General features: G+C 40.6%; 1 protein-coding gene across 7 annotated transcripts in view; it reads right to left on the bottom strand.

The window, feature by feature from the left end:
• The window catches only part of LOC120730202 (transcription factor SOX-6-like), a 104488-nt gene that overhangs the window by 33013 nt on the left and 57938 nt on the right, over nt 1-13537 (bottom strand). For all 7 annotated transcript variants that reach the window (XM_040026424.1, XM_040026426.1, XM_040026420.1 and 4 more), the window contains 2 exons: nt 11010-11182; nt 8372-8440 (listed from right to left, as the gene is read on the bottom strand). In XM_040026424.1, coding sequence (XP_039882358.1) covers nt 8372-8440; nt 11010-11182 — 242 coding nt within the window. The remainder of the gene's footprint in view (nt 1-8371; nt 8441-11009; nt 11183-13537) is intronic.

The raw sequence follows: 13537 nt of genomic DNA, 5'->3' as shown, positions 1-13537 counted from the left end.
CAAGATTTACCAAAAAACTCAAAGATTTTTAAAGGAGAATAAAAATCATGAGCAATGATAGAAAAGGCAGATGAGAAACGAGAAAATCGCAAATAAACAAGGTAAAGAGGTAGAAACAAAAGCAATAAAATAAAACAGAAAGTCAGCAGAGAGAAAGAAAGAATGATTTAAAATGAGAACTCACAAAGGAAGGTTAAAGTGAGGAACGATAAAGATCAGGATGAAAGGAAGGGGAAGACAGGGAGAAGGGAAAAACAATGCAGGCAATGACATGATCAACTGGTGCATCGAGTTGAAGAACAGAAGCCAAACAACAAATTAAGACGTATACTCTTAAGAGACAAGTATAAAGATGCCAAGAAAAGGCCTTTAAAACAAGAGAGAGGTTAACAGCTGCCTTTCATGTCAGCTTGAAAGGCTCTTAAAATCTGTGGGTTTGACTAAGTCAAGACGCCGAGGGCTTGAACTGAAAAGAAACAAATCAAAGATGAGCCTGCGGGAATCTATTAGGGCTGACTGTGTTAAACCACCGGACGACCCCACTTCTTTCCCTCTATCTCTTCCCTTTATCGCAGTCTTTTCTCTTTTTGCATTTTTTTTCTCTGGTTGCCTCTTCTTTTTCTTAAAAAAATGCCCCCAAGGATTGTTTGTTCAAATGGCTTATTAAGAAATATAATTTCTCTCTTTATATCATTAATAGAGCTCTAGAAGTTACTGGATAACTAATGTTTCAAGTTTAAAAAAAATAAATAAAAACAAAAACCCTTGAAAAGGAGAAAGGAAGAAAAGAAGGCAATGTCAAAAAGCCAAAAAGTCCATATTAGGGAGGTCAAAAATCAAAGTCAATCAAATAAATGTCTGATAATAACTAACTTTACTATTAATATTACTATATTTTCTTCTCTGTGATTGATTCCTCAATTAATCAACTTGTGAGGGAAAAAAATCTCAAAGTTTCTTGTCATTTCATGTCTGCTCTTCATTATTCTGGCTTTATCCTGTTTTCAACTTTTCTTTTGTGACTATGTTACGCTTTCAGATTAATGTTTTTAGACACTTCCCTCCTCCTTCCATTTCCCTCACTTCAATGCCATCTACCTCCATTCGTCTCCTTTACTACCAATTCATTGACAACGCTGCCCTCTCCCCTCCCACTGACCTCCCAGGGAAGGTTCATCGCTGGAGCTCAAGCATACACAAGCAGCATGTCGCATGATTACTGTGCATATGTGCAGCAGGATTGCCTTGCTGAATTAGTTGAATAAGATGACCGTCTTATGCGCTGTTCGAGGTTAGTGTGTGGATGGATTGAAAGGCTTGAGGTAGAAAGGTTCAAAGAGCATAATTAAATAGAAAGAGAAGGAAAGAATTATTTCTGAACTTACTGTGTTTGCTGAGGCGATTAATTGATCAACAGGAAGTACATGGACAGATTTTTTTTATATATACCTGATTAATGCTGAAGAGCATTTTGCTCCTCAGAAATGCTCTCAGAATTCATGAGAATTTTCTGAGAAGAGTTCAAAACTCTTTTTTATCATTGTTAATTGGATATCAACTGGCTTTGGGCTATTGAGTAAACCAAATAGAAATACACTGCTTTGTCCATTCCATCCATCCTCTTCCCCTTATCCAATTCAGAGTCACATGGGCGACTGGAGCCTATCTCAAGTGCCACAGGAAAAGATGCAAGCTAGACTTCGGACCGGTCACCAGTCTGTCGCAGGACTAACACAGACAGACAGACAAGCAACAATTTGCACTCACATTTTCACCTACGGTCAATTTAGAATCACCAGTTGGTTTAAAAGTATATAATTGGTTTAAGAGCAGGCTTCTGCGCACCACTTCAGACAACTACATGGAACAGAGCCGTAGTGCAGCAGCCCTGGTTCAAGTCTGATCCGTGGCCCTTTTCTGTGTGTCTTCCCCTTCTCTCATCACTGTCCTGTCTATCTTCACCACTACACTGTATAATGAAGATAAAAATGCTCAAATGTGTGTGTCTCCACACATAGCCCTGCCAAAACAGAGCATGAGCCACCAGCTTGCATGCTTGGTCTGGTATGTGTGGAGCTACAAGTGCCACCTGAGCAGCTCCTCTGACAGCACTGATAGGTCACACAGATAAAAAGCCTGATATCTCAGGAGGCAGTCATCACACACACAAGCAAACACACTTGTAGGTCAGTGTACTTTTGAGGCATTCCTATAAACACATGCAGGCAGACAAGAGGGCCGACGTCTTGTGACACAGACAAAAGAGAATGAAGAGAGAAGAAAAACAAGTCTGTGTGTCCGAATGGCTAAAAAAAGAAGAAAAAGAGTGAAGTTGGGGGGTGTAGGTTATAGAGTGGGACAAAATGCCCCCATTCATTGTATTCCTCTGGGAACACTGGGACTGACTGGGGCTGCTTCACTAGCGCAAACACACAAAGATCTCCTTTTACCAAGGGGAGGGGGGGAGGTTGGATGAATGGACTGGGGAAGGTGGTGCTGCAGGGGCCCCCTCTGCTCAGCCACTAAGAAAACACGAGGTCCCCTTCCTCTAACTGCCCACCAGACACATCGACATACACACCTAGGCAACAAGGAACATGTGTACACACGCAGACACACACAGAATTAATGGTCCTCTTGTGTAAGGGCAGCAAGGTTAGGGGGCAATGAGTATGTATGTGGTCTGTCTGTACGCTGATCTGTTTGAGAAACAGAGAAGACAAAGAAACATAGTTGCCTGATTGCAGCAGGTATGCACAAGTGGATTTGAACCAGTGCGACGCTAAACTTGACATTCACAGCATCATCCACCGCTGCAAAGTATGCATGTAAAGTATGTAACCAACTGAAAAACATTAAGTCCTGAAGATTTTGGTGATGTTGCTCTGTGAGTCAACTTTAAAATGAACAAGGAAGAGCCAAATCAATATGTTTTTATTGTTATTTTTAAACTTAGGTTTAACATACTGCACATCATCTCACTACCGTTCTGTCAATATTTAATCTTATCTTATAAATATTGCAAAAATATTTCCACCACTGTCCAGTGCATCCCCAAAACAGGCTTAATGTGTAGAAAATTGCACACTGACGTTACTGCATAATACAATAACTGCAGGTTACTGCAATTACTGTAATTTCTGGCATCATTTGGGAAAATTTCCTGCAACAAAAGCTGCTATTCCAGGACTGCCAACAACTTCCTACAAATTAAATTAAAAGAGGATCGACTTATCAAAAAGGCATGCTTAAAGAAAGACAACACTTAGTTACAGCCAGCAAATATGGCTTTAGAGATACAAAATAGCTTACACAGAGAATAAAACTATAAAAAAACTGGGGGGAAAATACTCGCTGAAACACATAACCACACATATAACAAACTCTACAAGAAGCAAGTGCTACAGCACATGTACACACACGCACATAGTAATTAACCATAGGCCTCGAAGAATAGGAAAGTTTTTGAGTTTGATTTAGAATGTGGAAACAGTTGTGATGGACCTCAAATCAGCACACAGCTCCCTTCAGAGAGCAGGACCACAGTAAAGTGAAAGCACCCTAACCAGACTTGGGTCTAATTCTGGGCACTACTATATATTCCAAGCTTGCTGGTCTTCTCATGGACAAGCTCCTAACCTAATTTTCCTGTAACATCTGAACGTGTTGCACCAGCTGAATAGGTTATAGGTATATTTACTATGAAAGCAAGTAGTTAGTGACTATGTCGAATATTTCACATAGCTCCGTTTTCAGCCAACTAACAGTGTCACACTGTGGTTCTGGCTAATTCACTTCTGTGTCGGTATAGGACAGATAACTGTGGGGGTAAAGGCTGGACTTTAAAAATCCCGATTTATACTGAATGCAGTTTTAATCAAATGATTTAGTGTAACAAAAGTTTCACAAACATAACTGAGAGCTAACCAAGTGTGAAGCTCATCAGTGGCTATAGCTGGTTTTTGACAATGTTGTGCTTCATTTGGATTATCCAGCTTATATACAAACTCAAGTTAAGATTATATATTATGATTTATATATTATGAAAAGTAGCAATTTTGTTGATGATTTGTTAGCTATAGATACTTGAGGAGCTAATGGTGTATTACAAAGGACCAAATATCAGATCACAACGTGGTGCATCACTCCTTAAAATGAAAACTGATCAGTAGCTAAGATCTACGGTGGCCCTGAGAGGCCAAACGGACTGCAATTTAAGAAAACACCAGCAATAAGAAAAACGCTGCAAAAGCACACAAAACACAACCCAAATAGGAAAAAGCGACAACAGAAATAGGAAAAAACAGATTTCCAAAAGCACAAGGGAAGTGTTTCTGGGGAGACAATAACCCGACGGACCAGTTGCAGGAATCAAATATGCTAAGAATTGCGCTGGGAGACACTTAAAAGAAGTGGAGGATCTATCGGTTTTGTGAGGAAAGAAAAGATGAGCGGTAAGTTGTTAACCTAACTATTAGCCTAAAAATCCGTCATCAGTATCATATAAATCATGATAAAACACACCTACCATGTTTTGGGTTCCTGCAACTGGTCCGTCGGGTTATTGTCTCCCCAGAAACACTTCCCTTGTGCTTTTGGAAATCAGTTTTTTCCTATTTCTGTTTTCATTTTTCTATTTCTGTTTTGTTTTTTCCTATTTCCATTGTTTTTGTGTGCTTTTGCAGCCTTTTTCTTATTGCTGGTGTTTTCTTAAGTTGCAGCCTGTTTGGCCTCTCAGGGCCACCGTATGATAGAGTTTCCCAAGGTCTTTTCATTACCACCTGGTTGTTGTGCATGCTTAAAAAAGTTAGGGTATACACAACAGTTTTAAAGCTGTCCATAAACTGCCTTTTTGAGGCAGGGTGTATCACGTGATAAATGCAGAAGTGGGGCTAACACAGTTTGGCCTCCAAGCCAAAATCACCACGAGAGCAGATTTTTTTTTTTCTTTCACTATCTTGTTACACCCACGTGAGCATAATGAAAACACACTATAATTAAAGGACACAGAATTACTGTATGCTGCTTATAGGATTTTTATTTAGGCGAACACACAGGTTAATAGATTGGAGGGAGGGCCACTGTAAAATCGGGAATTAGGCATTTTCCATAGCTGGTGAGTCCAATCGACGTTATGGGCTTTCCATGGCTTTCCGAGTCATTGTGTCTGAAGCTGTATTTGCTGATGTAGGAGCTGCCTGTCTATCTAAGCCATTTCCTTGCTCCATTAGTTCTTATGCATGTGTGTGAGTGTGTGGATTATTGTGTTTGTGCCTGTTTGTGTTAAGGCAGGTTTAACACCCCGGCTATTTGCGATCTCACCTTACATCAGCACTTTATCGACAAGGGAAAAGCTTTAGGTGATTAAGAGCAGCAGTGATGAATGTAGAGAGGGGAAGATCAAATCTATTGTGATGCATAAATAATTACATCTGAAACTTATTTAGCTGTCACAGACTGCCAGTACTGTGTCAAAATCTTAAATTATGAACGGCGATCAAAACCATATCGTAGCTTGTAGTTCATCACTGTGTAAATAGAAGCCACATTTCAGCAGAGGGCAGCACACAGAAATCACGGCACAGGATAGAACAGAGTTGAAAATATGAAGCAAAAACAATAAGAAAGCAACACTCGGAGACAAGATCTCAAAGAAAGAAAAGGAGGAGGAGGGGAGGCGAAGGAGGAGACAAGAGTTATAAATGAAGAACAGAGAGAGAGGGAGGAGGAGGAGGAGGAGTGCGGCTTTGCAGTCATTAATTAGCCCGTTAGCTAGGGCCCAGGCGGTGCGGTTAGGGCCTGTGCCTTTGTGGGCCTGAAGGAAATGGGCCACATATGAGAGCCATTATAGGAACCGACTTAACAAAGACACATGCCTGTCAGCCACCAGGCTGGGCTGGGCCACTCTGCCCACGGCACACAAAGAGCCCGCCACCACTGTTTGTGTGTCTGTGTTTGTGTGTTGGTGTGAGCACGCGCACATGTGAGTGTGTGTGCGTGTGTGAGTTTTTGCACATGTGTGTATGTTTGACTGTGTATGTCCTAATGTAGATAATTTGATATCAAATGGCTATAATATTGTTATTGCATAAGTACCATGTGTGAGTTGTTATGCACGTGCAGGCATTTTATCTAATAACATCTGCTGTGTAACATATTTCTTCATACTTGTGTATATGTACATGACTCGGCGTGTGCAACCATATCGGAATGGGGCCTTCGGAAACGTTTCTTTAACCCGTGGACATCCCCCGCTGGCCCTCCAGACCATTTAAAACCACATGACAGGAAACCTGGGTCACTTTGAACTATGCTCCCCCACCACACTAGCTGACAAACACACTGACACCATCCTGGAACAGAAGCCAGAGAAGCAACAACAAGTTGCAGAAATGGAAGAGGGGAAAAAAGCAGTGGAAAACAGCTCCCACTGACTTTTCATTGTCTTCCATTCAGAAACCAGATACACATAAGTCACAGTTTTTCACAAGTCAGCGCTGATCTATAAAACTTTCAGAATCTATTAGGCGTCCAAAAAATAAATGCTAATTAATGACTGATGGTTGGTTGGATGAAGCAATAGATAGCATGAGCTGTTTGAAAGTAAACCCCATGCAGTTTCAACTTTTGCACTTTTCTAGCAGAAACTTTGTTTAGGTTCCTTATTTTTTCCATCTGGACGGCATCTAGTGTTTCAAATTAAGATATGAACAACAACTGGCACTTCTAAAAAGTGGTTTTACCACACTGAGCCCTATTCTTTCAGCTGAAACAGTAGCATTTGGTCAGCTCCTCAGAGTATTGGCCTGAGAGGAGCTCAGGTCTGGATTTGATAAGTGGAAACAGACCAGTGCACCGCCGCCTGTGTGTTTAAGGCCAACACACATCCGACACAGCGTAAACAGCCCGTACCCCAGTGACTAAACCCTGGAGCTTAGCCATAATAATTCTAACTCTCTGTACAGTAGATGCACCATGTGCTGCTTTCTGCGCTTGGTTTGTTTGCTGACAAATGCTATTGCCTTAAAGATAACTTAAATAACAATAAGATGCAACACATTTTTTTCAGTGGAAACAAATGTTTTTTTGTTGCATTCATTTTTGTATATTTATGAAACAGCAGATTGCAGTAATTCTGGCCTTTTCAAATTCAATTCAACAAAGAAAATAAAAGTGAAATACACATTATGCCCTTTACAACAGATGGTTGCAAAGCTCCACATGATAACACTCTGCTCTCAAGAGCCATCTTCTGCATATCTCTTCATTCTAAAAAAAACAAACATGACACAGTATCCATGCTTCACAGTGTGGAACAGGATCAGAGTAGGAGCTGTTTTTTATGGTCTCACTCTCCCTTGGGGCTAAGAAGGCTAATGAAGTCCAATCCGAGCTTTATTAAGATCCAAGGGTGAGGCCTCATAATAAAAAGATGAAGAAGAAGACGAGCAGGGGGGAAAGTAAGCCCTCATTAACTATATCACACCTCAGGAGAGTAGGGAGATCCAAAGCTTGGGACCAACGGGGGGTCAAAAGTAGTACGGGGTGGACGGATGGCAGAGGATTCAGATTGTGAGCCAACCACTTAAAAAAAATAAACCTGTTAAATTCCCATGTGACAGTCAGCCATGCTGAGCAAATTGATCAGCATTTGGTGCACAGCTGGTGGTAATTTCTTGGTGGGTATGTAGGTAAACAGTGAACACTTCACAAATCTCAGTGCATCAGATGGCTCACTGAAACAGATGTAGGAATAAGAGGAGAAGGAGAAAACTGAAAAACTGAACAAGAAGCAGAAGCCAGAAAAGTGAGTTCACGCATCTCCCTGCAGGTTTCTGTACACGCTCCACAGATGTTTATCCATTTATGTGCTTAATGGTTAAAAAACGTTACAGTTATCAGGAAATGCTGCAGAGAAAGAGAAAAGAGGAAGAGGATAAGCCTTGAGCACCTTTGGGTATCAATTGCTGAGTAATCAATGCAACAGTGAATGATCCAGCTATAACCAGGGCAATCACTGAGTCACCACTGTGTGTTTTATGTGTGTATCTGAAGGCTTTTGGTGTTGCTTTCTTAACAGCAGGCAGAGCACAAAAGTAAAGGCCATAACCTCTTGTATTATTTCCGCTTTCCAATTACACATGATAAGATGATCACGGAACTGCTTGGACAGACAATAATTAGATCATCTGCACAAAGGACAAAAGATAAGAAGTTCTTGGCATCCACACAGAGATGGACAAGAAACAAAACAAGAGGAGTCTGCAGAGGGCAGGAGGAGTAAACGCAAAGAAAGGTCAAGACTGAAAAAAGGAAGTGTGTGTATCTGGTTGTATATACGTAGATGTTTAAAGTGTGTTTGGCTACTAACCTGGATCTGTTGCTGAAGAATGTTTATCTTGTGCTGCTGCTGCAACAGCTGCTGCTGCTGTCTGGCAATCTGCACACACACACACACACACACACACAGAGCGGAAGAGTGAAAATGATGATAAGAGAAGAAGGATAATCTGTATTTCTGTACCGTGTTCATGTTTCTAAAATATTAAAGAACAAACAGTATGCATACAGGGTGTGTGTGTGTGTGTGTGTGTGTGTGTGTGTGTGTGTGTGTGTGTGTGTGTGTGTGTGTGTGTGTTTTAATTGGAAATAAAAGAAAAGCAATACAGGAAAATGTCCATAAATGGCTTGTCAGAAATGGTATGTTGCTCTTAGAAGTCATGGAAGTAAAAAATAAAAAATACAAGGGTTCAAGATGATGATGATGAAAAATGAATCCAAATCTCTTCCCTTTTATGTTATATCATGTTGATTTACACCATCTTCTCGTGCCATTTTCCATTTTAAGGTAAGTGCCTTACAATACTAAAAGGCAAAATTGTCATCTGGTACTCAAGATGATGATGAGGATGTATCTGTCCTCGACAGGTGGCAGACAAAGTGATTTGCTCTTGAAAACTCTCAGTGAGGTCAATCATGTCTCAAATGCAGTACAGTAAATCAAAAACAGGTAGAGAGACTCTGAGTTATGTGTCAGTTTGACCTCAGATTATTATCTCTAAAAAGCCTCGGCTGGTGTGATGGATGGTGCATCCAATCCAAGCAATTAGCAGTGCAGAAGGTTTATGAACAATTCTCTTAACTGATACTGAATCTGTGAGATTGGCATGTTTACTACATCAGCCAACAACACCCAATATGCCTGTGGAAGCCTCCCCCCTCCCACACCCACACACACACACACATAAACAGGAGGGGTGATAATTTTCTCTGTTGTTGTTTTGATGTAAAATTCTCTAATGAAAAACATTCAATGTCAGATGTTAAAAGGCCAAGCATCATCTAGTGATTGACATCTGGGAGCGGCCACTCGTGAGAGGTTAAAGTCCTAAAAGGGACAGTACGTCCTCGATGTGATCCCGCCCATTCTGAACCAGAAAAGTAAAACAGCTGCCCCTCTTTTTTTTTCCTTGAGAAGTCGTTTAGTATATTTATTCCGAAATGTAATTACAGGCTGCTGAATGGGAGGCGGCGCCCCATTTGCACACATGTCATATTTCATTAAAGGCAGATTTCTCGGGTTTGTCTGTAGGGCATTATCCTATCAAGTCTCAACAGCCAAATGACTGGCTGATATTGGAATCTGTCTTTCTCTTCGCGCTCTCCACTTTGCCTGTTTCCTTTGTAAAGCTGTGAAAGGTGGAATGTGTTGTGATGGGAGGTGTGGACTTGTCCAAACAGAGCCTGTCATATGCCAACCTACAGTAACGTGTCGGCAAACAGTAAAAACAAAGAGCAGCTCACCTAAACACTTCTCTGCGTAGGCTCTCGCTTTCTTTCTCTGTCACACAATGTTTTCGGGGGGGGGTTTAAATCGCCGTCTGGCACCCTAAGAGACGCTTTTGTTACAACTTTTGAAGGTGCAGTCAAAAGACATACAGATACACCTACATGCGTTTTGTTAGGGACATTTTGTTTTTCCTTTACAAGTTGGGTCTCCTTTGTGGCCATTATGTCAGTTATGATAACATTTTTACAATGCGGCTTTGGAAAAAAGAAAAGCTTTGGAATTCGAGGAATTACAGCAAAAAATTACTAACTTATTACTGGAAAATTATTAAATATCAGGGGGTTTTGTGTCGGATATTGTACACTTTCATAGGTTTAGGACCTTTACATTCAGTAGATCAAACAGTTTAAGAGGAAGGCATTCACAAGAAGACAATGCTTTGTGTTAAGTCCTGTTGGCTTTCTAACCTCTGTAATTTGAAGTGTATCCAATAGTTGCTATGGGTTAATGTAACCTGGTAAAGTTTAACATTTGTATTCATTTATATGTGCTGTTCGCCTTGTTGGACTAATTTTCTGTTATTTTTAATAATGATAACCTCAAATTTCAGTATTTAGTTGAATGAACAAAATAATATAATACCTGAAAGGAATCAACAAAAAGGAATTACAGAATATTAAAAATGAACAGTTGACAGTTTAAAGCCCTGCCAATCATATACTCAATTTTGTATTTATTTATGTATGTCTTTATTTATTGATTGATATTTTTCATTTAGTCATTAGCTTGCTTCTAAATATGATGTATGCACAACCAGGGCTGTATCCAATTTCTTTTTTAAAAAAATGGGGTGTGTGTGTGGGGGGGGGGGGGACATTAAAGAGACACATCTCTTTAATGTTCCAGCTGTGGATCATTTTAATTAATTATATATTGCTTACTACAAAGTGCATTAAGTATGTGGAAATACTTAAGTACATTAGAGTACTTGAGTAAGTGTTCTGGGGCCCTGGTGAAACTCCACCCCCACCCCCCTTCTAGATGCACCCCTGCATAAACACACAGGAATGAACTATGTGTGATTCATATCACCAAACCCCATTCATTATCCTGCACATAGACCAACACATGTACACTATTAACATTAATGTCTTTTTCTTCTTTCTTTTTACCCAACTCTCATTGTACAGCCCCAAACACATCCAAGGACCCTGCCTACCTGCTCCTGCTGCTGCCTGGCCAGCTCCATCTGTTGTCTCTGCTTCTCCAGCTGCGAGGCGGCCATCTTTTTTTGCTCATCATGGGCGGCAAGAAGCTGCTCCCTCAGGCTGATCAGCTGACCGATCATGGTGGAAAGCTGGCGCTCCTTCTCTTCCAGCGACTCTGGCGTACCTGGGCAGGAAATTAGCAAGAGTAGCAATTCAAAGTTGATAACACTGCAAACTGGCTGGATGTTCATAAGAGGTGTTCAGATCCTGCTCAGCTGAGGCAGAAAAATTAATACAAAATCTCAAGTGATCAGTTAATATAAAAAAGACTGGGGGGAAATTTAACGAGTACAAAACAACTCATGAAGGTCATGACAATGTTTCATGTAGTTCTAACCAAAGAGCCATGACTGAAAATAAGTTTTCTTCTCTGGCTGAAAGCACCTTGAACATTTTTCATTTATACAAAATGTCCAAACCAAAGCCTACCCTCAATCACTCAGCCGTTGTTTGGCTAACACAAGCCCTTTACAAACTCTCATTTCTAAAACTCCTGCAAATTAGCAGGCTTGCAGTTACATCTTACTACTTATTATCTTCTGTCTTGTCACTGCATGCCACCACTTAGCATCTGCTCCTGAGAACAATTAAATTACTTTGACTTAACCTTTTTAAAATAAGTAGCTGTTACAGCCCTTTGTCGGGTTTATGAGTTTGATACTCATGGGAGGTTTTTTGGGCCTACTCCAATGAGAATGCTTTTTGTTTTCCACATTCCTCAGATCTTTTTTTAAACAAAAGAAACTGATGATTTAAACTCTTATCTTAGAACCACATGAATGAAGCAAACAAAATCCACTTTTAATTTTTCACTGGCATTTCCTCATGTGCTTTATTTTCAAAATCCTGATAAGTTATGTAAAAAAAAATCACATTGATCAACTGACCTACTGTCTGTTAACCAGTATATTGGATGCTATAACTGCTTCTTCTTCTTTTTCTTTTTTTTTTACATAAGTATAAGTTTCTTTATAACTGCTGGCATATTTTAAACCTTTTTCCAAACTTTGGAACACCCTGTCCTCCACTTCAAAGTTTGTCTGACTTTCAACTCTACTTTTAACCTACTGCTCATGACACCAAGCTCTCATGCGGTTCCCAGTCTTTCACAGTACCTCAAAAACTAGCAAGAGTTTCTCAAGGAGCAACACAAAACAATCCCTCTCAGACATCCCATTAATAACATCTTTGGGGTGACATTAATAGAAAAAAGGATGGGTACATACAATTTGTCTTTAGTTGGTTGGGAGTTGCCACAAGCACAAAGAGTGCTTAAACCATCTCCGAGAATTTGTTTTATGGAAGAGGCAGACTTCTTGAAGATTTAATTAAGGAAAAGCAGGCAAATTTGACTTCACTCTAGGAAGTAACAGGAAGTAACTAGAGTGAAGCGTAAACTAAAGCACAACCACACTGAAGTATATCTTGTTTATATCTTGTTTAGAAGTTCTTGCTCTTGTGTGTGTGTGTGTGTGTGTGTGTGTGTGTGTGTGTGTGTGTGTGTGTGTGTGTGTGTGTAAGGTCTTGCCCTGGGGCCATGTAGGGATATTGCAGGGTGGCCCCAACACTACCTGCATACTAACAGAGTCTTCATTGTAGTCCTGTCAGGCCCCTATTGTACCACAGAGTGCCCCCCAACACACACACACACACACACAGAAATTACCCCTCAGCACCCCTGTATCAAAGGCAACATTCTCCTCTTCTTGTCTCTTTTCTTCATGCTTTCATTCTGTCCATTTTTTCTATTTTTTCGGGTTTCCCCCAAAAGACCTTCCCATCAGTTACTCCGCTTCCAAGTCCTGATCCTCCCTATGGTGTATTCTCGCCACTCATCATTTTCCTCTTGTTTCTTTTCATTGTTTTCTTTTCCCACTTTTTTTTTCAGTCTTCTCCTCTTACGTTATCACACCTCCTCCTATCATCAGCTCCACCCTCCTTTTATCCCCTCTTCTCTTTTTCCAACTCTCTTGTTGCATCCTGCTCCTTTCTCGCCAGCTTCCTAATTCTTATTCTCCTCCCCTCTTTTCTCATCAGATCCCCGACTTTTTTTCCTCTCTTTATCTCATTCCTCACAGCATTTCTGTTGTTATCACCACTTTTCTCCACCTTTCTTTAAACTTTATTTTTCCCTTTTCACCCTTCACCAAGAATCTCTGGCGATTCAGTCTGGCAACACTGATAGGTACTTTATAATCTTGTCATGTCTTCAAACTTCCACGCTTAACACAGATTCCTTCCTATTCCCTGGCATTCTTTACAGTCAAGTACAGCTTATTGTGTAACAGCAACAACTGCGATTACAGCTCCATGATTCATGTGGATTATGGGTTGTGCATTCCACACGCAACGCCTTGCGTTCCTCCAACACTTCTGGCACCGATAATCATCTCAGATGTTTCCGTTTTCCATCCATCAGGATTATTCCTGACACCTGCCGAGGGGTCCAGCCAAAACAGAAAGCCATTAACTGTTTTCT

Source organism: Simochromis diagramma, unplaced genomic scaffold (genome assembly GCF_900408965.1).
Source record: "Simochromis diagramma unplaced genomic scaffold, fSimDia1.1 OVJJ01000293.1, whole genome shotgun sequence".
Lineage (NCBI taxonomy): Eukaryota > Metazoa > Chordata > Actinopteri > Cichliformes > Cichlidae > Simochromis > Simochromis diagramma.
This window is presented reverse-complemented; position numbering and strand designations above follow the sequence as displayed.